The sequence below is a fragment of the Akebia trifoliata genome, chromosome 1 (genome assembly GCF_017979445.1).
Source record: "Akebia trifoliata isolate Shusen 1 chromosome 1, ASM1797944v1, whole genome shotgun sequence".
Taxonomy (NCBI): domain Eukaryota; kingdom Viridiplantae; phylum Streptophyta; class Magnoliopsida; order Ranunculales; family Lardizabalaceae; genus Akebia; species Akebia trifoliata.
This window is the reverse complement of record NC_141375.1, coordinates 26,014,361-26,039,548: the sequence shown is the minus strand read 5'-3', so window position 1 is coordinate 26,039,548 and position 25,188 is coordinate 26,014,361. Positions and strand designations below refer to the sequence as shown.

General features: G+C 32.1%; 1 protein-coding gene across 1 annotated transcript; it reads right to left on the bottom strand.

The window, feature by feature from the left end:
- Window positions 1-15,266: 15,266 nt before the first annotated feature.
- LOC147411265 (wax ester synthase/diacylglycerol acyltransferase 4-like) lies at window positions 15,267-24,110 on the bottom strand. The gene is made up of 5 exons (XM_086446653.1): window positions 23,809-24,110; window positions 16,896-17,471; window positions 16,175-16,531; window positions 15,894-16,031; window positions 15,267-15,666 (listed from the first exon to the last, which is right to left on the bottom strand). The coding sequence occupies exons 1-5, from the start codon at window positions 24,019-24,021 to the stop codon at window positions 15,526-15,528; spliced, it is 1,425 nt and encodes a 474-aa protein (XP_086302779.1). The 5' UTR covers window positions 24,022-24,110; the 3' UTR covers window positions 15,267-15,525.
- Between the last annotated feature and the right edge of the window lie 1,078 nt (window positions 24,111-25,188).

Here is a 25,188-nt window from a genome sequence, read left to right as displayed (position 1 = left end):
ATAATTAAACGGCTAAGCTGCTGCCCATTCATTTCTTTCTCTTCAAAAATGTGACAGTTACGCTCACACCATGTTGCTTGTCTTCCTTCTTCAACTTATCAAACTGAAGTTTACTTCCACAATTTCCTGATTTGAAGCACAGAAAAAAAAACTAGAGACAGAAAAGAAAGCTAAGAAATATATAAAGTATTAATGTTTTTATATCGTCGGTTTGAGGAAAAACTGTTGTTATAAATCTTACTAGAGTTCACGCGAAAAATCACGAAAAGAAAGAGTTTTTTAACGTCGGCTTTTGCGAAACTCAACTTTATAAACCTTTCTATAATTTTTAAGTAAGGTATATAACGTCGGTTTTAAGAAAAATCGGCATTATATACCTTTATAAAAAATTTGCGCATCTTTCTGCGAAAATTAAACCTCGATAAAGTCATTTTACTTGAAAGCCGATGTTAAAGATTTAAACATGAGTGCCTCATATTCCGCTCAGTGTAGTTGTGTACCCATGAAATGTGACTTATATGTTGTATAATAGAAGGGTCATGATTCAATTTCAGCTTCATCCACAAAAGGAGCAAAACTGACATAAAAAAGGGAGAATAAAATTCAATAAGATTAGTTATGTACATAAATACTGTAATCCGTGCACATGCAGTCCTAACTCCTAAACATGGAATCAATAGAACATTACACTTCCTACATGAGCCATATCATAACTTTCTCACCCATATAATTTGGAGTTCACCCGCCTTAACTTAATAATTTCTAAATAAAATGATTGTGTGTTGTTATGGATATGGGTATCTCATCTTAAATAGTAGAATCAGTCATAAGATGAAATGAAATGTTCATTTATAGATCTCATCTTTCCAAGTTAAATTAAATTTACACCAAATATATAAGAAAAGAAAGTAGATACCAATGTGAGATTAATATCGTTGTCAGCAAACATAGACAAAGCATGGGAACAAGAATTTATATCAGATCATGATGAAATACTCATCTGAACAAGAATTATTATCAACATTGAGCAGTTATGTGCATGCGACAGCAACAGCTTGCTCAAGCTTACTCTTAAACAAATCTTTGACAGAAGAGGTAGAACTCCTCTCTCTTGATAGCTTCCCTTATCATCCCCAGACGAAGCCAAGATAATGGTGAGTGTTGTGTCTGCAACACGTAGGACAAGTTTGTGTCAGATATAAACACCATTACACGGAATGAAAATGAATAAGAATAACAAAGATATAGCAAAGAATTACATTTTTAGTAGAATCTAAGCCAACATTTCATGAACATTGAATTGGTGATTGATGTACACCCGTGTATGATTCTGACATGTGTAGCATTCACAACCGTCGATAATAGGTGATGTATCTTTCCTGAACAATGAAGTTGCAAAGAAAAATCACAAGGCTATGGTAATTATGAACATAAAAAGTAGTAACAATTGCATACCTTCTTTTCATATTTGGTATTTAATTACAAAGCTTGGAGCCAAAACCAAAAAAAACCCCAAGTCCAAAGAAATTGCAATGAAAATCTACTGACGTTTTATTTTTTTTCTTTGTAATGGTTGTTGAGTTCTAGTCATATTTTTAGTGATTATAGAAATAATGTTGAACAGTTCAAAATTATTTGACCCGACCGACCCGAAGCAATTAATTTGGTCGAATTGAATCCAGATATGGGTTTGGTTACAATTACAATTAGATCGGATTGAATCCGGATATGGGTTCGGCCCAAACCTGGCCCATTTTAAGCCCTATCCATCACAAGTAAGAATTACAATTTGCAACAATTTCACTTTTTTAGAAGTTACGACTAGGGTGGCAATTCTTATCACGACTAGTGGGCACATCTCAAAAACATATGGAATTAACAAGTTTGGATTGTGCCAAATATAGTATTTGGGTCATAATTAGTTCGCGTCACAGCCTAATTATATATTTTTCAAAGCCAGGAATTTGCCCATGTGGGGGCAATTAAGAAGGGAAATTTTAGTTGTGGAGGCGACTAGGAGGGTAAATTTTTTTTGTGGGGACAATATACGTTGCAATAGCTCATAACCTTCTTGACTTTTAAGATTCATGTGAGGACAAGTGGCCCCAGTGTAAATCTGCCCCTGATTGTGCCTAAGAGTGATTTACTATGTCAATCACATTCTTTCCTAAATTGATAACGTCCTATTTTATGAGGACTTTCCATTAACTAATCCAAGGATCTAGAAGATCACTCTACATCCTCCTAAATAAGGAAAGTAGTGATGTGACCAAGAGGGTGGTTAATGAAAGAGATTAACCTATAAATAGTTGTAAAGACCATGAATGAAAAGATTGTTTTATAGAGGAGAGATGAAGAATTAGATATTATATTCTATAATCCTGCAATTTTCATTCTAACTTGGGCATCTGAAGGTGTTTGACAGGTACCTATATAAAATCCATTTAAATCATGAATCATATTTAAATTAAGTAGGTTATAACCATGTTGGCTCACATACAACCCAATCCTATCCTATTTAGAAATTTATAAACGGGTTAAGCAAGTTATAATCATGTACTCTTCACAAGTTCTACATGTCAATCTAAACACGACACAACCCAATATGTTTATTAAATGGATTTCATGTATATAGTTTTAACATGATTTTTAAACAACTCTTTTTCAGATTCGGTAAATTTTCATAATACCCTTACCTTAACACAACAAGAACCCACCTCTAGTAAGATCGCAATTGTTTAGGGGGGTGTTTTGTTTGGATGGTCAAAATCATATTATGAAAATTGATCTCTACAAATTAGAACCTGACTTGGTTATATTATTTTGGGATTTTGATCTAGAATCAAGAATTTCCTTTTACACACTATGTTCCAAAAATTTTGATTAAAATATTATGTACCTAAGTATATATAGAAACTCACCAAACATATTCAAAAATCTCAAGAAACAATAATTTGTATCATTTCAGATTTTAGCAAATCTTTTATTATATTTATGAGAATATCCCTTTCATAACCCAAGCCAAGCCAAAGACTACAGCAGATTTTAGAATCAAATTATAGGCAAGGATCATATTTTAGGATCTTAAACAAATGCTCCTTAGAATTATTTTACCTAAAATTCTTAGCATAATATCATAATATGAGCAATTTTTTTTTTTTTTTTTGATATGCAAAGATTATTGGTGGGCAATTAATTAGTAGGTGAATGCAAGTTTTGAATCGAGTTCATGGTATCAATACTCATAAACTTTAACCAATTTTGTTTTTTTTTATTAATGAAATTTATTTATGGAGTTTCGAAACCTTATGAGTGAAGAGAGATTCTATATTGTAGTAGGGCAATTTCTTTCAGAGTGTGATAAAGCTCCAACACCCATCCACATGTGGATATTAAGGAGTCGTAATAGTGGATTGGGTCTAGCCCTTGTACTCAGCAAACCCATTTATTTAATTGGTCCAAGCCTAGTTATAATCTTTTATGGCCAGCCGTCCAACACAAAATAATTTGAGTCATGCACACTCATAGAAAATAATGAGAGGTCGTTTTGTAATACCCTAAAAACTAATTAAGTGTATAAATATAATAGCATGTGCATCTGGGTGTGTTTGGTTAAATATAATTGATAATATATAGATATAAGCTTTATTTTTATCATTTTCTGTACTTATACTCTCTTTTTTCTCTTTATGGGTGAGAAGGTAATTTCATCTCAGGGTAATATAATCACTTTGAAAATATTATTATAAGAAAACTATTTATTTTTTAACATGGTTCTAATGAACTCTTATAGTTGGGAAATCATAACTTAGTCGAAAAACAAGAATCTCTTTACATTAGAGACGTAACCGTCATTTCTATTTGAGTAATTTGTATTTTTGAGCACTCAAATATCAAAATTTTACTTCAGTCAAAATATAAAATATGATTTTACAAAACATACCAAATTTCCTAAATTTTAGGAGAGATAGAAGATTTTTGGACTATTTTACCCTTCACATATTTTTTGTCATTTTTGTTTTCTATATGATTTACCTTGTGATAATATTATATTTTATCATGATATGTTATATAAAAAAATTCTAAAAATAATATGATAATATTGATGGTCTTATTGGTTAAAAATTGAGAAATTTTAAAAAAAATATTAATATTTTGTTCTTTTTAAACGAGGTCTAACAAGGAAGGATTTTCCTGAAATATTCAAAAGTCAAATGGTGCCTGAAAATATTATATTTTGAATTTTAAATTATTGTTGAACTGTGGGAGATAAAATAGAATAGTTAATTGATGTTTATCTCATAAATTTGAGAATTTTGAACATGTAAAACTTTCTCATGCCACATGTCACTTTCCTATTGCACCAAACCTTATTTATTTTGATCCAAAATTGAACATGTGATTTAATCCTATTGGTTGATTACACTAAATTCTAGGATATTTTCATATTGCTCAAAAAACAATAATCAATAACCATGATAAAGTAAAGAATATTCTAGTTTAAATAGGAGCAAATTATATGATCAAGGCGACACTAATTTGTTGGGAACCTAAACTACTATTAGGGATTAGTATAACAAGTTTTTGAAATTTTAAAAATCCTAAAAATCTCGTCAAATTCATGCTCACCTCACCCCACTTCAGAATATTTATAGAAACACTATTATTTACTAGAAAAATACCATCAAATAAATCCCGAAAACTTTTATATGCTAAACTCGTTTTCTCTCGGATAAAACACAAAAGTTCTTTATCTAATCAAATTCTAAAACATACTTAATTTGCAAATTAAAATATTAGGTAGGTGCACATTTATAATTTTTCTTAATATTTTAGTTATAATATTCTTATCTTATTTTTCTAAAGTTATTTATGCATCTTTTCTTGATGTAAGAAAAATTATATATTTCTTTTCAGATATTATTTACGGGAGAAGAATTCGTTAATGATGAATAAATCATGGTAATAACATTTTTACATTGGCATAACGAATTAAAAAAAAAAATCCTAATTAAGTAAGAAGGAATCAGAATGCTCTAGGATGAAAGACCTCAAATGGGGACCACTGAAGGCCCTATGTTATGTGGGCATATGAGTTAGTACTTGCAATTCTCATGTTATGTGCGTGGGACATTTTCATGAACTATCATTACATGGCATATTTTTTTTATTTATTCAATTTTTTATATCAATTACACAATAAAAGATTTACAATATTCTTTATTACTTGATATGATTATTATCTTGATTAAATCACAAGTAAGTATAATAGTATCTATTAATATTTTTACATATTTTTTATTCAAAAGAATTTTAGGTGCTATTCCTAAGGAGGTGCCTTAGTCAAATTTCGGAAATTTTCATTTTTATGTTCTTCTTATTTTAGTTTTGATTTATGTTGAAATAAATGGTGAAAATATTGATAAACACATGGTGGTTTCTTTAAAAAAAAATTTATGTTTTTTTATTCGTGAAATCTATGTGATGAATCATCTTAGAGAATGTTATGTTGATTTTATTAACTTCTTTAAATAATGAATTGAGGTAATGATCAATTGACATATATATTAGCTTGGAGTAAATCAGATATAAATTGAATTTTATTCAATAAATTATTAATTGAAGAATATTTCACTATTGTATTTTTATAGAGGTCGAAAATATCTTTCTAAAATAGGTAAAATCATTGAAATCGAATGAGTATTGAATTTTATATGTTTTTTTGAAATAAACTATGCAAATCTAGATTTCTATAATCTTTGCAAATGGATTTTATTTCACCCAATTTTCTCTAAGATTTTTTTTTTTTTTAAATAGTCAAAACACAAAACTTTTAAGTTTATATGTTAGCTTTCCAATTCCACTGACCGTTTGTAAAAATATTAATTTTGTAATCAGCAATGAACATTTCTTACAGTAGCACAACACAGATCTATTAACTTTTTGTGAATTTTTCTCTTGTATTTTCTTCTGTAATTTGTAACTATTATATTTTTTATGAAAAATATATTAGTTGAGAATCTAATGGTTTAGAGAACGTAGCATTTTGAGGTATCTTGGTAATCAAATAAAATCATAAATTTTGGATTATTGATGTAACTACTAGTATTGACAGTATTATAAAATTTTTAACTGTTAACCTTAAATGATTCTAAATTTTTTGGCCTTCAATATTCAGATCTACATTTTTTGACTCATGGGTTATGGGTCGAATCATGGATCCAAATTTTGGGGTGTCACACATTTTCTTTTACTTTGTGAAAAAGGGGTTGAAGGTAAAAAAAAATAAAGTTGGAGGGGTTATTATTGAAAAATGAGAGAATAGGAATGTGAATAAAATTCATCATCTTTAGGCTTAATGGGGTAAAGGAGAAAATAAAGTGTAAGAGTATTATTAGAAAATAAGTGGAAGGGTAAAGACAATAAAGTTAGAAATGTATTATTAAAAAGTAATAGAAAATCAAATGTAATAAAGTAGAAGGGATATTCTTGGTAGGGAAAGAGAAATAAGGGAATAAAGTTGATTATTCATCGAGATTCATAATGGGATTAAATCTCAAACCCTACTTATATGGGGGTAAAAACATTGGGATGAGAATCATTGTGCTCTAGTATATACTAGAGTTTGCCCATGCTTACAACATGGTCATCTTCTTTGGGGTTAAGGAGAAAAAGAGGAAAGATAATAAAATTATAAGGTATTATTAGAAAAAGGATTAGAAGAGTAAAGTCAATAAAGTTAGAAAGATATTATTGGAAAAGGTGGAGAAGAGAAAAGTAAGATTAGCAAAGATCTAAAACATACTTAATGTCTTAATTGATCCGATTTGAAAAAAAATATGAGAAATAAAATTCGAATTGAAATCTCAAATCCAATACAATTTCGGATCGGATTTGAATATACCCCAATCCGCTCTGAAAATCTGAGCCGAGACATATTTTAATATATTTTATTATTTATTATTCATATAAATACATATAGAAAAAAAAACATGTTTTGAATATTTTATAGTAGTTGGGGCCTCTATATTTGTAGTTGAAAAGTGAATTATTTTTTTTTTTTAATTATATCATTTTATAATTTTTAACATTGATAATTTGATATAAGGCATGTGTTCGGATTGGTTGTGGATTAAGCATTAAATAAAACGGATCAATTCAGTTTGTAGATTCATTAATCCAATCAAATCAAAGTCAAGATTAAAAAAAAATTGGATCAGTTAGAGTGGAATTGTTCCTGTATTGAACTAATCCGTTGTCAACCCAAGAGGAAAGAAAATAAATTTGAAGGAATATTAGTAAAATGGAATAAGAGAAAAGACGATAAAATTCAAGAGATATTCTTAAAAAAGATCAAAGAAAAGGAAATTATTTGAGACACCTTCTTTGGAAGGTCGTAAGGACAATAAATGGCTATTTCTTAATTTTAATCATGAAAATGTTAAGTATAAAATATAAGACTTCTTTTTATTTATTAAAAAAAACTGATAAGAAGCTTCCAAATGAATTTTTCTTTTCTTTTCCTGGCTTGGCAAGTAAAGATAATAAAAAGTACATTGATAATGTGGCGCCCCGCGGAACACTAACACAAATCCCCATGTCAGATCTCGAGATACTGGTGGCACCTCAAAATTTCGGCATGGTCTCCTCTGTTTATGTTAGCATTCCAAGGCGTTCAACCTGCACCTGATAAACGACATACAATCTTGCATACATATACAAAATATTATACTAGCGGAAGCTTATATACGTCTAATAACGTACGAAAGATCAGAGTGCGGAAGAATAACCAGAATACAGGATTATACAATTATTACTCACTCTAACAGAATTCCTAACACTCAAGACAAAATCCATAAGACTACCTGGAGAAACTGACACCACTAGGGGTATAGCCTTAGTACTTACCAGGTGACGGACTCTGGTTGTCTATCTGACCAACCAGATGATCCTCGTTCATTTTCTACACTTGTTTCGTCAAGCTTCAGATCTGAAACTAAAAAATGGAGAAGGAAAGGGTGAGTAACAATGGTTACCCAGAAAGGAAACAACAATTTCTGCCAATAACCCCTCCTAGCATGAACGAATAAGCATACTAAATCATTTTAACAATATAAAATTTTATAGAATAAACTACAATTAACTGGTACATATAGCCAGGGATGAACAACTAAACATTTTAAAACTCACATTACATCGATCAACAGTACTCACTATAACATTCTCTTTTTATACAAATCTAATTGATCAAATATAAACAATAAATATGGATTTCATTTTATATATCAAAATAAGCAACAGATACATAATACACAATGGTGGAGTATTGGAATTAGAGAGTTGGGATTCACGACTGGATCGCTCCCAGTCGGGACATGATGTTACAATTCTTCTCTGATTTTTAGTTCCTGATTTTGTGGCTGGTCGCTGTTTACCACGTTTGGTTGACCATTTATCCGGCTCAGGCTGGCCGTTTGACGTGACAGTAAGCAATGGGTCTCTTTTCGATGTGTCAGAACGTTCGACTACTATAGATTGTTAGTGATCACTGACTAATCATCTTCGTCTATGCCTATCAGGCGTACATGTGATTCCTAAATATACAAACCATTCGTATACGACCACCTTTACATTACAAGTTCACTAGTAAAGATAGAGAGGAATAAACCCGGATTCCAGTTGTGACTCCACTCTCATACGCGTCCCATACCACGTATGAGCTTGGTGGTCCCTACCGTACATCCCAGGATAGTACACCACTCCGGATGATATGACGCATTATCCCTTCAGGCATTCACAGACTCTTTAACAGCTCACAAAATAGCTACATATATATTATTTTCATTTGAAAACAAAAGAGAAATTAACAATACAAGGTTGAGAATAGATATTCAGTTTCCTACCATGCAAGTGTGGCCACCCGGCCTAAAATAAATAACATAACGGAGCGCCTCGCGCTAACAGAAATTTAAATAAACATGCAACCAACAATATTATCCCTAGATATCTGTTCACCAACCTACACACAACACAACAACGTAAAATGCAGACATCACCCCTCGGGTGTGACTCTGACATTTTACCGTTTCATACCCTTTTTCCCTCTTTCCGATTTTTACAATTTTCAATTTCTTCAATAAAACATCTATTTTCTGATATTCATCAACTCAATATGAGTTTATTGAATATTAAATTACATTTTTCAACTAAAGAATTTATTTTTATCAATAATATTGAAAAAGAAAATAAATTTTATATCAAAACGGGGTCCGAGCAGTGCACAAGACCCAATTTATTGAAATAACCCGTTAAAATACCTTACCCACGTATAATTTGTTAAAAATACAATTAAACATATCAAACATGCAATTTCTGACGTAAATTTTTGAAATAACAAAATAATTCTATATTTTAGAAATACATCCAAATTTTTCCGATAAATTCTAAATGCAATTTTCACAATCTACGATTACTAATAGAAATTGAAAGTTCCTTACAATGTCTAGGCGAAATGATCAAAGCATGTGTGCGGAAATCGAGACGATCGGCACGGAAATCGAGACAGATCAAACTTCGAAGCGGCTGATTTTCAAAACTGACCTGGTAGTTTCGAAGATCTCGATGTGCTCGTCTCTTCTCCCTTCTACGGCGAAAGACGGTTTGACCCCGAAATCGATGAAAACTGAAGTCGAAGTTACGAAATCTCCGTATAAAAATACGGCTGATTTTTGACTATACGGGGTGAAAAAGATGAGAAAACGGAAGGAATTTGGGTGGGTTATGTAGAGAATGACGCTGCGGACATTTCTCCATTTTACGTCGGAAGACGGTTTGACCTAGAAATGGACGAAATCTGAGGTCAAAGTTTCGAAATTTTCGTATCCAAATACGGCTGATTTTTGACGATATTAATGAAAAAGAATTGAAATGGAAAGAGGTTGGGTGGGTTTTGTAGAGAACGTAGCTGCGGACATTTCTCCTTCTGCGTCGGTCGTCGACAACGAGCCGTTTGCACGAGATCTGAGGTGAAAGTTTGAAAGAAAACAATTTTTTTTCGTTTCGTATATGTCTCGCTGAATGACGAGTTGGGGAAGATGAGATATAAAAAAAAATTAAAATATTATTTATATGAAATTTGGGACGAATTTGGTATTTCGCCTATTGTTTTGATCGACGATAACTTGGCCATTCGGACTCCAAAACTGACGAATGAATACTCTATTTCGCCTAATTTTTCGTTCCGGATCTAATGGTGTAGTAAATTTCTACAAATTATATCTCCATCAAAAATTTACATTTTTGGCCTGAGGTGACCCCTAAACTTGATGTCGTTTTCGTTTCTTACGATAATTCCACTTTCTGATCTCAAAAAATGACAAATAAATAGTCATTGTTCAATAATTTTTCGTTACGAACTCAATGGTATAATCAAATTTTACTAATTATTTATCTAATAAAAATTTACTATTTTAGCCTGGTCCAACTCGGTATCAAGGATTTTGCAACTTTTATGTTCGGACTCGCATTTGAATTGTACTTATAGGCTAAAGTATGTTTTTCGATCATTTTAAATCTAATGGTGAGGTCAGATTCCATTAAAAATGATCAGAAACATCATAAAATTTTACCCCTAAGTCCCACTTTCAAGATTTTCTTAAAATTCCACTATTTATTTTTTCCTCGAGATACAAATTAAAAATTCGGGGTGTTACAGATAAAATCCGAATTGAGATCATTCGACATGCCCAATAAAGAGCACAAGATCAAATTATCCCAAGTTTGGATGGTTAACCCCATTATATATATAGATTATATATATAATATAGGGAGCGGTTCGGCAGTCCTAAATTTGCCAAACATGGTGCCAAACATTTTTTGTAAATTACTTTTGATGGGGTTAGAAGTTTTGGAGTAGGCTGATTTTTTGTGAAGATGATCTCTACGGTGAAGAGATCATCCTCGCCCAAAATCAGCTCATTTTGAAACTTCTAATTCTAGTTTACAAGTTGAAGAATCGTGGACCGTCCAATTTTTGTAAATCACTTTTGATGGGATTAGAAGTTTTGGAATAGACTGATTTTTGGTGAGGATGATCTCCTCATCATAGAGATCATCTTCACAAAAAATCAGCTCATTCCAAAACTTCTATCCCATGTTTAGAAAAATGTTTGGCACCATGTTTGGCAAACTTTAGGGCTGCTGAGCCGTCCCCATACATATATATATATATATAGGGTCCCGTTCCCCACCCTAAGCTTTACCCTATACTTTAACAAATGTGCTTTGTCCTACATGGGTTAGAAGTTTTGGAATGGGCTGATTTTTTGTGAGGATGATCTCTACGGTGAGGAGATCATCCTCACCAAAAATCAGCTCATTCCAAAATTTTTAACCCCATCAAAAATGGTTTACAAAAAATGGACGGGCTGATTTTTGTCCTACATGGGTTAAAAGTTTTGGCATGGATTGATTTTTGGTGAGGATAATTTCTACGGTAAGGAGATCATCCTCACCAAAAATCAGCCCATTCCAAAACTTTTAACCCCATGTTTACAAGTTGAAAAATCGTGGACCGTCCATTTTTTGTAAACCATTTTTGATGGGGTTAAAAGTTTTGGAATGAGCTGATTTTTGGTGAGAATGATCTCCTCACCAAAAATCAGCCCATTCCAAGACTTCTAACCCATGTAGGACAAAACACGTTTGTCAAAGTATAAGGTAAAGCTTAGGGTGGGGAACGGGACCCTATATATATATATATATATTTCTATAGTGCGGAGATCATCCTCACCAAAAATCAGCTCATTCCAAAACTTCTAACCTCATCAAAATTGATTTACAAAAAATGGACGGTCCACGATTTTTCAACATGTAAACATGGGGCTAAACATTTCGGAATGGGCTGATTTTTGGGGAGTATGATCTTCTAATCATAGAGATCATCCTCACCAAAAATCAGCTCATTCCAAAACTTCTAACCCATGTAGGACAAAAAACGTTTGTTAAAGTGTGTGGTAAAACTTAGGGTGCTGAACATTTCCCATATATATATATGAGTAGCGTTCAATGGCCAACAGTTTGGCAAACACATTTTTCAAAACATGGGTTAGAGGTCTTGGAATGGGCTGATTTTTGGTGAGGATGATCTCTATGGTGAGGAGATCATCATCACCAAAAATCAGCCCATTCCAAAACTTCTAACCTCATCAAAAATGGTTTACAAAAAATTGACGGTTCACGATTTTTCAACTTGTAAAATGGGGATAGAAGTTTTGGAATGAGCTGATTTTTGGTGAGGATGATCTCCTCACCGTAGAGATCATCCTCACCAAAAATCAGCCCATTCCAAGACCTCTAACCCGTGTTTTGAAAAAGTGTTTGCCAAACTGTTGGCCACGGATAGGGACCCTATATATATATATATATATGGGATATGTTCAGCACCCTAAGTTTTACCACACACTTTAACAAACGTTTTTTATCCTACATGGTTTAGAAGTTTTGGAATGGACTGATTTTTGGTGAGGATGATCTCTATGATTAGAAGATCATCCTCCCCAAAAATCAGCCAATTCCGAAATGTTTAGCCCCATGTTTACAAGTTGAAAAATCATGGACCGTCCATTTTTTGTAAATCATTTTTTATGGGGTTAGAAGTTTTGGAATGAGCTGATTTTTGGTGAGGATGATCTCCTCACCATAGAGATCATCCTCGCCAAAATCAGCTCATTCCGAAACTTCTAACCCATGTAGGACAAAATGCGTTTGTTAAAGTGTATGGTAAAACTTAGGGTGCCGAACGGGACCCTATATATATGGGAAATATTCAACACCAAACATTTTGGCAAAACATTTTTCAAAACATGGGTTAGAAGTTTTGGAATTTGCTGATTTTTTATGAGGATGATCTCTATGGTGAGGAGATCATCATCACTAAAAATCAGCCCATTCCAAAACTTTTAACCCCATCAAAAATGATTTACAAAAAATAGACGATCCACGATTTTTCAACTTGTAAACATGGGGCTAGAAGTTTTGGAATGGACTGATTTTTGGTGAGGATGATCTCCTCACCATAAAGATCATCCTCACCAAAAATCAGCCTATTCCAAAACTTCTAACCCATGTAGGAAAAAAATGGTTGGCTAAAATGTTGGCCAAAATGTTTGGTGCTGAACGGGACCCTATATATATGTTGTGGGTTTGCAGTTTACACCAGCCTGAATTGAGATTAATGATAGAGCATATGATGGAGCCACATTCAGATCATTCAAGACATAAAAAAGGTAACCACCAATGTATGAGACCACGATGAAGCATATTCATTTTAAGGCCCAATAGAAGCCAATAATTCATGTCCCTTATCAGGGTTGTTCGATTTTGCGGCTTCATCATTCTCTTCAAGCCACGTGATTGGGGTGTCATCGCTATATCACATTCATGGAGTGGGCTATTTATTTTATCAAGCTACATCGATCTTTGATCACTATGAGCTTGAGAGAAGGTGTTTAAGTATTAAGTTGGTGACTGTGATAAGGTGTATTGTGATACATTAAATCACAAATTCATATAAAGATTAAGATAGAGATAGAGATTAACCTTAGAAAGATTTAATTATACAATTAGGTAAATTATCTGGATTTTATTTCTATTATGGATTGTTACATTTTTTACATAAATCCTATTAGTGTTGATTGTAACTCATTGAAAAACCAAGAGAATCAATCTAATATACTTCTTCTACATAACGTACTAGTTACTATTATAAGGAGAGAAGGCAAAGTATGGAGTTGTTGAACCGAATTTTAAATTCCAAAAATACCTACATAAGGTATTAAACTTACTTGTCAAAATGAATAAAGTAAAAAAATTACAGAAATATCAATTTAATCTTCACTTTTTTAATGACATAAGGATTGATCTTATACAAATTCAAATTAGCCTTTATTAGTATTTAAATTACAAAATACCCTTGCAATATATTTGAATTTTAAATTAATTATAAAAAAATATTAATCTTAGATAAATTCTAATTTTTGATATGTGCATGTTTTCTCATACCACATACTAGTCCTATATAAGAGAATTGTATAAGTAAGGATTTATCAAAATCATAAAGAAAAATTGCAAAATCATCATTACCGGAAACTTCATTTATCTTCTGAAAATGGCAATTTATCATTTTTTTTCTTTTCTTTTTTTCGTTTTGCAAATTAAGGTTACAGGAAAGCTTAATTAGAATGAAAACAATAAAATAAAATATCCTAGAGGTTGAAGACAATGTGGTTTTGGGGGAAAACTTAAAACAGATTGAATATGAGGGCATTACAGTTATTCAGTATTAGTTTCTCATGGAAAACTGGAGTCAAGTCATGTCATCATCTATTTTAGAACCCGGGGAGAGGTCTATCTAATTTTTTATAAAATTCTAGATGGTTGCAAGTTACCTAAGGATTTCATTTCAAGTAAAAATGGAAGTTCCTGGGAGATATTGAAATATTCTAGATCAAGATTTCTATTATATATTTTTTGAATACTTGAATTATTCTATATCTTTCTATGTATATATGTGTATAAAATATATAAGGAAGGGACGTACATGAAATTCTTGTGATTTATTATTTTCATAATTTCACGGAGTGAATAATTACAATTAACTATTTTTATCCTGTTGATTTTATTAATAATCATGAATATAATTTTCATGGATAGGCTTGACTTGAACCCACAACCTCATAGCTGTTTCACAATGTATGGGTCTAAACCCTTTATCATGAATATAGGTAGAAAAACAAATAGATCTAGAGGAACAATAATTAGAGTTATAATAATTATCTGCAACTTTTTATCCTTTCTACAATTAGATCTTATGTCCTGTAAGTAAAATCCCTTTCTTAATTCTTATTATTGGCTCTGATAAATTAAATACTCGTTTGACTTGTTCTCTCCAAAGAAAATAACGTATAATTTGAATAATTTAATGCTCTAATCATATTGAATTTTTCTTCGAGGGAAAGGAATTGTGGAGTACTTGAAATAAGTCATTCAGAACGCCTTTTAAATTATGTGATTTGATTAGGCAGAATAAGCTTATAGAATAAATTCTCAACCATTTGTGAACCATCAGTATTGTCTTATTAATATTTTTTCAATTACTCTTTTACCTACAAATACGATGTAAGCATCAGATTCCGCAATAATGATATCCCAACATACATAATTAAACTAGTTGTCACTCCACTGGTTGTAGGAGACGTAAAGATTGATACATAGAAAGACTTTTTAGTTGATTAATAACAATGGTGATGGATACATAATTTAAGCATACAACTTACAAGGAACAAATATTTCAAGTTATCTTTGAGAATAAAATTACATAGACATAATAGAAGATTTGCATGAAGAATAAGGAAGATGAAAAGGCATAATAAAATTTCCAAAGAAAAAAAAAGTGTTTCTAACTTCACTTCTTTGTTCATCGAATTGACCATAAAGCCCAATAGTCCCTAAAAAGATCGATTGATTTCAGTTGACCGCAGCCTTGAATATCCTCTCGAAGGCCCTCTCCAAGCAAGAGGTGAACAGTTGGTGATCTATGAAGCCTTTCTCTGAGCCCACAGACACCCTTAGCTCTCCCATGTAGCTCACTATTGTTATTGTAAGACTCTGCAATTCCATAAACTCTTCTTTAATTAAAATAAAAGATAATACTTTTAAGAACCATCAGATGTAGGGCTTAACATTAATTTTGGTCTAAACATATTGAATTGTCAATTTTTTCTATTAAATATAAATTTCTTTAAGCATATTAAGTCCAAAAGACAAAATCTTTTTCGCACAAAAATAGGATTCCCAATTGACCCTGGAATGGGTGCGAAGTGCAGTTGTTTTACCTGAGGATTGTTCACCACCATATAGTAAATGCCCTTACAAGGATGATTTGCCAAAGCTATTTTTTCAATTGGCCCAATTACATTCGTGATTGCCATACTTGAGTTCTTTAGTGTGTTATAAATACATCGAGCCGTTGCCTGTGATGCCAAAAAAAATTTATGTTTAGCTTTCTTAATTAGGTCTATGCTAATAATTTTACGTTAGAAACACTTGTGTTTAGTGTAAACAAGAGGAAATTAAACCAATTTTTATGTCTAGGTGCAACATAGAATTTACGTACCTCGGGGCCTCCAAATTTTCTTACTATCTCGAGGAATCTAGCCGTGAGATGAACACCTAGTGAGTTTTTCTTCCTTTTGATTGTTTGCTTTGCTTTCGACACAAATGTCAGGGGATCCATAGTCTCTGGATCCCCGGACTTAGGTATCGGAATATGTAAGAATGTGAAGTGGTTCCCCCATGGAGATTTAACATCCCCTTTGGCCATCTCTTGTATTGTAAGATAAGTATTGATCAATAGCCTTGTGTTGAGCAACACCAACGCGGTTGAACAGGAATCGCTAGAGCCCTTGCTTTGAGTTTGCATGTACAATCGAGATCCATAAAATATTGCCCCGACGATGATGTCATTCACTGTCTGTTTAACACGAAATCATAACAAAAATTCATTCTATATTTGACCAAGCGTATTGTTATTGATAATAATGAAGAAGTCAGGACAATAATGTGGAAAACAAAATTTATAAGTCAGGGTTGTAATCAATTCTCAAATATAATAGTGAACAAAATAACGAAATCACTGTTATTAGACAGAGTATAGCAACTATTTTCGCCTTTTTAAAGCAAAATTTTCTTTTTTAAATAGCCAATTCGTTACATGGTAACCATTGTGCCTGTCACTAGAAAATAATCAAAATATCGAATTTTCAACTTTTGAAAGCAATGTATCTACCACTTTATAATCGGAGAAAGAAAAAAAAATTGCCACTGGCAAGCCTTACCCCTCCAATTTTGGCTTTGATTTGTTTGATATGATCAAGAGAGAACGCAGTACTAGAGATTGTAAGCGGCAGAAACTCCACTCCTTCAGTCCCCGACCTGATTGGCGTCCGATCATCGACCATCACACTACTTTTCAGAAGGCCCGTTATGAAATCCAATGTAGAATTGAGAAACATGGAGAGAAAACGAGGCACAGTCTTGTAGATATTCCTCTCGCTATGGCTTGATCGTATTTTCGAGCGTATCGATGGGAAAGTTACAGGAAGAGAAGGATCATCAGCTCTTTGTAAACAAGAAAGGAGAGCTCCCATGATAGAGAATCCATCACCTAGTGCATGATGAAGCTTGAATATAATTGACCCAGCTGCATTACTTGTGGGGTACTTAATTATGTGGATCTCCCACAATGGTTGGCTCTGTGGAAGCTGATCCATAGCTAGCTTTGACAAGTATTCTTGAAGGTAAATGTCATTATATTCTGGTGATGAGCCTTCTGGGAAGATTGGAATGTAAACGTGGTTCTCAAGCTTAACATCAACCTTCTTCCATTGTTTTACTCCATGATCATCAGTGACCTGAACCCATATTATTTCTATTTATAATTAACTAACATTTAAAGTAAACAAATTGTTTAAATTGAGCATCTATCCTAAATTGATTTGATTAAAAGAAAAATAATTGGCCATTCTCCCAGGTTAATTACTTATAAATAGAAGTAAAGGGAATCATTATCATAATGTTGCATAATTTTTGGGTAATTTAGACACACCCTTTATTGTATTGATTTGTATATAACGTTAACACAGATGTCTCCTTATTGCTCATTTCTCTTGAAAATTAATAAAAAAGAAAAAGAAAAAAATTTCTTAAGTTTTAAAAATATCACAAAAAAAAATTAGCATGCAACTCGCATTGTAGCGAAAAATTCTCTTAACTATACATTAAATAATATTATATCTTATAATTATTATAATTCTCATAATATTTTGGTTTTTTTCAGAACTAAAAATCTGGTAAAGAAAAGTAATATAATGTAAATCCAATGTCACCCCAGAAGTAGTGTATAATTATTAAAGTTGTAATGAAACCCCACAAGACTACAAGTGATTATGGACGCTTTAATACAAGTTATTGAATCTAAGTGGAGAAGAAATGCCAAAAACAACATGTGGTAGTTGTAAAAAATCATTAGTGACATTTTTCGAGAGAAGATATTGTTCATGATTGGGTTAAAAGGTGCCATATGTGATTTAAGGTGTCGATCACACTAATTGGGATAAGGTGGAGATGACCCTAGTCTTTCTCCTCACAGTGCTCATGGGATCCAGGATCGACCAACCACATTAGCCCTCCAGTATTGAGGGCATTCCCATATTTACAAAATTACTCCAGTTAGGCTGCACGTGTCACGCAGTGGAGAGAGCCTGTGAGCTAGGGATGGCAATGATCCGAATTTTATCTGAATTCCAATACCATCCAAACAAAATTGGATTTGGATTGAGAATTTGGATGTTCGTATCGAAATATATACAGATCCAAAGTTTCAGATAGGATTTGGATCAACCCCAACCCAATCCACTAAAACACCTCCCTCTTTGTTAAAGTAAATATTATTTTACTTTATTTTATCTCTCACGATTTCTTCAGGAGGCATGAAGTCATCTCCTTCTCCAGGGCCCAGGTACACCATCTCTCTCTCTCTCTCTCACACACACACACACATCAGATCTAAGGAGGAGGAAGGGCATCATGGATTTCTTTTTTCTTGTTGGGGACTTAACACTAAAACTTACACCCTCTCTCTCTCTTTCTCTTTCTCTCTCTCTCTCTCACTCACTCACTCACACACACACGCGCGCAGACACACACATCAGATCTAAGGAGGAGGAAGGGCATCATGGGTTTCTTTTTTGTTGTTGGGGACTAAACCCTAAAACTTACATTCATCCCTATTCATGGTCCTCCATTTTCATACCTCAATGATTCTAAAATCTCAACTTAATTTAGTGGTTTGATTCCCTAAAGTACATCTAAATTAAAAAATGGGTTGGATATGGGTTGATGTCCCTTGACCTAGGTCGAATATGAATCCATACCTATATCCACCTAGATCCGAATGATATTGTAAAATATATTTTTTAAGATAATTTTCTACAACCAACAAGTGTTGGGTGTAGTGGCCAACCTCTCCTTCGAAAAAAAGAGGTTTTGAATTCAAAACACCTTATCTTTAGAAAATTTCCTCGAAATAGTCTTGAACAGTTCGAAGATATCCGACCCAACCAACCCGAATCAATTAATTCAGATCGGATTCGGATATGGGTTTAGTGAAAGCAAAATAGTTCGGATATGATTTTAGCTACTAGGATCCGACTCAGATATGGATCCAAATAAAAATATTCGAACATGAATATGGATATGGATATACTCATATCCTACCAATTTTAAGACCTAATTGCATTATCTCTGCAAACCCTAAATTTCTCCAAAAATCCTAGACACTCCCCAAACCCTGGATTAGATGGATTTTGGATTATATGAATCCTAGATCGGATTGGATTCAACTCATAGACTTATTGATCTGATCAGACTGAATCACAAGGTAAAGATTTTGAATCGATAACGGTTTGATACTAATCTGGTACTGAACCGTTCAATTGCCAACCCTACTATGAGTGTTGTGAGGAAAAAGTCTATGAGAAAAGAATTTCTTGAGATGATGACAATGATGAAAATTGAAGCATATCCTTTTGAATAAATTCACTTCCACTCCTTCGACTGTATTTTTTTATGTTAATCGATCAAATAAAATTTTAAAAGTGAAAAATTATGACGCACAATTTTAGAGACATGTCCCAATTTTTCTTTTTGAAATTACAATTTCTAATAAAAAAATTTAGAAAATTGAAAAATGTCTATATAAACATTTTGATAAAGAATAAGGATATATTGCCTGACTAACTTAATACCACAACCCTCTAGATTTAATGGAAAAACTCAAACTAAAAAAAAAATGTTGTTTGAACTTGATCCAAGGTGTTGAAAATGACGATAGTTGAGAGCTATTTTATTATAGTTGAATTTTTCTAGAATTTAAAAAAAAAGAAAAAAAAATTTTAATATTTATGGAAAATCACTTTAGCTAGTATAGTTGGAGTGCAAACCCCTTAAATAGGCAAAATGACTCACCTTAATAAAAATGCCTAACCAGTATGGGTATTTGCTTTAGAGTTGCTTTGAAACCAAGTTATGGGTCTAATCCCAATAAATAAAACATAGAAATTATCGATTTCACCATTTCTCTCTTTGTTCCAATTGAATTTGGGTATTTTAAAAATATATTTTGCCAAGTTGATGATATTAGATTTACCGCTTGCAAAATGCAATATTAGATTTACCTCCTTGATCGTAAGTCAACATTACTTTTTCTTGATGATTTAACGGTGAATTTTTAATCTTTTTCAAATTTTGATTTAGTAATTTAAATTTTTATAGTAGCATTGTGAAATTAATAAAAATTTCACCATTACATCATTAAGAAAATACAATGTTGACTTACAGTAAACCTAATGTCACCATTTTGAAGGAGGCAAACCTAATATCATCATTTTAACAAGGGGTACTTCTAACTTACCCATTAAATTTGAGTTAGTTTAGCCTAACTAACTCAGTAAGATTTCAAATCTTACTAAGGGTTGTGAGCTCACATCTTAGCATCACCACATGGCTGTAGAAGACGAAATTCTTAGAATTTTGGAAATAAAATTTCTAAAAAACATTATTTTCACTGTTTAATTTTATTTTAAAGTTTTAGGAGTTTGGTAGTCAACCATTCACAACAATTTTGTTAAGGACATTTTTCCATGAAATCTAAAAGGCTGTTATGTTGGATTGGGAACGTAGTAACCCTGTACGCCCAACGATTTAAGTTACAATAGTAATAATTTGACTACCCCACGTTGCACACTCAATCGATTCTCCTGACATGACAAGTTCGAGAATCGTAGATCTATACGTCTTGGGATACTCAATTCCCTGAGGATACATTTTTATGGGGAAGTGCAGTTGTATATCCCAAGACGTATAGATCTACTATTCCCGAACTTGTCACATCAGAAGAGTCGATTGAGTAGGTCACATGGGGTAGTCATATTATCATGATTATTTAAGTTAAGTGTTTTCCATTAAATTTCATATAAACTCGTGATTTTTTGACTTGGTTTTTTTCACTTGGTCACTACTCGGATGATAGGGCAAGGACGTAGAACCATAAATCATTTTTTTCGGGATACACAAAGAAAACGATCTTTGGTTTTGTGTCCTTGCCACGTCAACCGAGCATTGATGGAGTGAAAACAATTGAGACCAAAAATCATTAGCCTTTCATATACGTTCTCTTTTGTCTCTGACACGACTTCATGAGCCCATGAGAGACACGAAAGGGACATAACTACCCATTTTATAAAAATAAAAAAGCTGGATTGTCTCTCTCACTCTCGCTGTGTGTGGACATATTTTCCACTGTGTGTGCACAGTCTACACTGCACCAGGGACCAGTCAATGAGAACCACGAGTTCCATACAAGTTGCTTGTAGCAACATAACAACAAAAACCTACCCAGCTGTGAAGTTCGCATGTAGTAATTTAGGTTTGATAAATACGAATGGTATTTTCTAAATAAATATAGAAAGCATGGGCAATTGATAAACATAACAAATGGGTGCAATGGTAATTTCATTTAAATTGAACTCATATTTTTAAAATATATATATTTTTTAAATAGGTAAAAAGTATAAATATTTTTTTAAAACAGAGAATAATTTTTTTATAAAAGTATTATTTACAAAATTGCGCCTATATAAATAAATATTTTCGTAAATATGTATCTGGAACCAGAATTTGAGAAAGTTATGATTTCCCTTTAAAAAATATGAATCTCTTCTTTTCAATTGTATCCAAATGTTTAAACACATAATTCGGGAAAATATATAAATGGATAAAATTTTGGTCAAGTTCACTAAAATATGTAGTGTAAAATCTTTTATAGTGAATTTAATTACATTTATACCCCTTTGGTTTTAAATATCAGTTATGCAGTTTTTTTTTAAATCAAAAATGTATAAAAGTAAATTCCTTACAAAAGTTTTCTGCACAGCATAAAAATTTTTGAGTACTTTAAATATTTCAAAATCGTGACTGATCACGTAATTTGACCAAAGTGTTTATTTGACTATATAAGACACTCGTGAAAATTTATGAAAATGATCTAGAAAGCTTGAATAATATATTAATTTTTAGAATGTTTAAATTAAATATTATCCACATTGGTACAAATGGAATCTATCCCCTCATGAGATAAATATGGTAACTTTTGACCATTCAACAATACACTGACTTATTCCCAACCTCAGAAACATTATCATAGAATATCAGTTCATTCTCACAGTACTAGTTACATTAAAAAATCAACATAAATTAACAATTTAAATGAATAAGTCATATTTTCAATTTTAAATATACTCTTAACCAGGTTAAGTACATCAACATGGATTGATATTTTTTTGAAGATAGACTCAGAAGGGATGTATATCTTTATTATTATGATGAAAGAAGACAAAATAATTGTTTGTTTACACCAAAATTTGGATGTTCAACAACGCCCTCACTTTAACATGTGACTTTACCATTATTCAGGTCATTTTAGTCACAAAAAAAAAAAAAAAAAAGAATAGAATTATACACGCCAACCACCCTAAAATCATGTTAGTTAGTTTTTAACTTTTTAAAATTAAAAAATTTTCATTTTTATTATATTATTTACAAAACCACCTTAATTAATATTTTAAATTACAATAGAAAACCATTATAATATATTAAATGATAAAATTTGTCATAAAATTAGATTATCTAGTTAAAATGTCTAAAATAATTATACAAAAACTTAAATCATGCACAAATTCTAATTTTCGTAATATAGGTGCATTGGCACATGCCACCCACTAGTATAAAATTACCTAATTTAATGTTTATTACAACAACAACAAAAAAATCACTAATTTATTAAATGGTAAAATATAGTATTAAACTCCATTATTTATTTAAAATTTTAAAAATTATCTTAAATTAATTTTGTACTAAAAGGTGGCATATGCAAATGCAGATGTATAAAAGGATTTATTTGTAATTTAAAATATTGATTAAGAGGCATTTTGAAGATGATGGTGGGTTGCAATTTTCTTAAATTTTGGCCAAAATACCTTTGATTATATTAAATTTAAATATAAAAGTGGGGGTATACATATATGTGGGCGGTTCATGCGACATAAGTAAAGTCATATGTAAAAATAATCATTTTTCAAAATATGAGTTAGAAGTTTCGGATTGAGCTGATTTTTTGTGAGGATGATCTCTATGTTGAGAAGATCATCCTCACAAAAAATCAACCTAATCTGAAACTTCGAAATCCATCACAAGAGGTTACTAATTAATTATTGGTAAAAAATTGATGGTCCACATTCTAAATCACTTTTAATGGGGTTAGAAGGTTCAGATTCGGCTGATTTTTTGTGAGGATGATCTTCTCATCATAGAGATCATCCTCACAAAAAATCAGCTCAATCCGAAACTTCTAACTCATATTTTGAAAAACCATTGTTTTTACATATGTTTTTACTTAGCAAAAATGCAAGAATGACACAAACCGAGACACAAATTGACACAAATGATGTGCTAGCGCACACATAACCGTAGATGCTTTTTACTCGTAAATCTCACAGAAAAGCGTCTACGGTAATATGCACGACACCACGTCATTGTGCCTCCCTTTGTGTCACCCCAGTACGACTCACTTACTTATGTCCCATGAACCGTCCCCTACATATAGAGAGAGAGAAAGAGAGACAGAGAGAGTACCATGATGGAGGAGAAACGTGGGCTGATGGGGAGGAACACATTTGTGACCAATGACATGGTTAAGGAGTCAGTATATTGGAGTGGAATCTCAAATTCCAAAATGGCAAGAATACTAATGGAGAGGGCCGAACTGTTGAAGTATTCGGCTGTTGGGCTCACTGGCTGGCATCCTTCCTCTTCTTCAACTAGCCTGGCTTGTTCAGAGAACTCCATTGTTAACTTCTTGTTTGCTAAATTGTTTGATATTTGACCTTTTTTATATTAGATTCATTCAACGCTCTCACAGTCACGCATAGTTGGAACTTTTGTTTCCCATTTCTGCTGAGATAATTAATTAATGAATTACTGACATCTTGGTTCGAAAGAGACAGTACTCTACAGTCTACAGTTACCCCTTTTTGTAAATATAAAATAGAGAGATTTATCCAGCAGCCCTAACTGTTCATTTTATTAAAAAAACTCACCTATTTTATCAAGTTTGTTGCCTGCACAAACCTTTTTTTTATGAATCATGCTACCATGACTAATTTAGTAAGATTTCAAATCCTACTAAGGTTCATTGGGCCCACGTGGACTATCAAATTAGCAATCCAACGATACAGACTTCTAGATTGCATGTCAAACTCAGATTTGATAGAAAAAAAGAAATCATTTTGATCTTGATGGTAGATGTTGAAAATGGATGGATATTGAACTCTTATATTTAAAATTAAAATTCAGCGGTGAAATTTTTTTTTTATTTTTTCTTAGGTTCTTAAAATTTTATCCTTTATAACCTTGTCCATCAAATCATGTTTTTGACTGTCACATATTAATGTGCTTAGAATCCACTCCACCATATCTTAAGTAACAAATTAATAGCAAAAAATCATAAATTCTGCTCTATAGTAAATTCTAAGCGGTGAAATTTTTTTATTTTTTCTAAGGTTCTTAAAATTTTATCCTTTATAACTTTGTACATCAAATCATGTCATTGAATGTCACAAATTAATGTACTTAGAATCCACTTCAAGGTATCTTAAGTACCAAATTACCAGCAAAAAATCATAAATTTATGACATGGATCTGCTTTATGGTTTGGTCATTAATGAACTTGATAAAGTGATATTTGATGAGTAACAAACTTCATAAAGCAAGGTTTCCTGGGAATTGTCAGAACTCCCAATGAGTTTTTGTTATAAAAATGCAATAGTTGGATCTATCAAGTAAATCTCTCGTATAAAATAGAGAGATTTATCCTGTAGCCCTAACTATCTTTGGAGGTCTAACAACTCACTTTATCAACTTTATTATTTAGCAAACCTTACCTTATCATGTTTGTTACCCAACACACCTAGCGGTGGGATGCACGTTATAAAATTCAAATTGAAGGTGTTAATT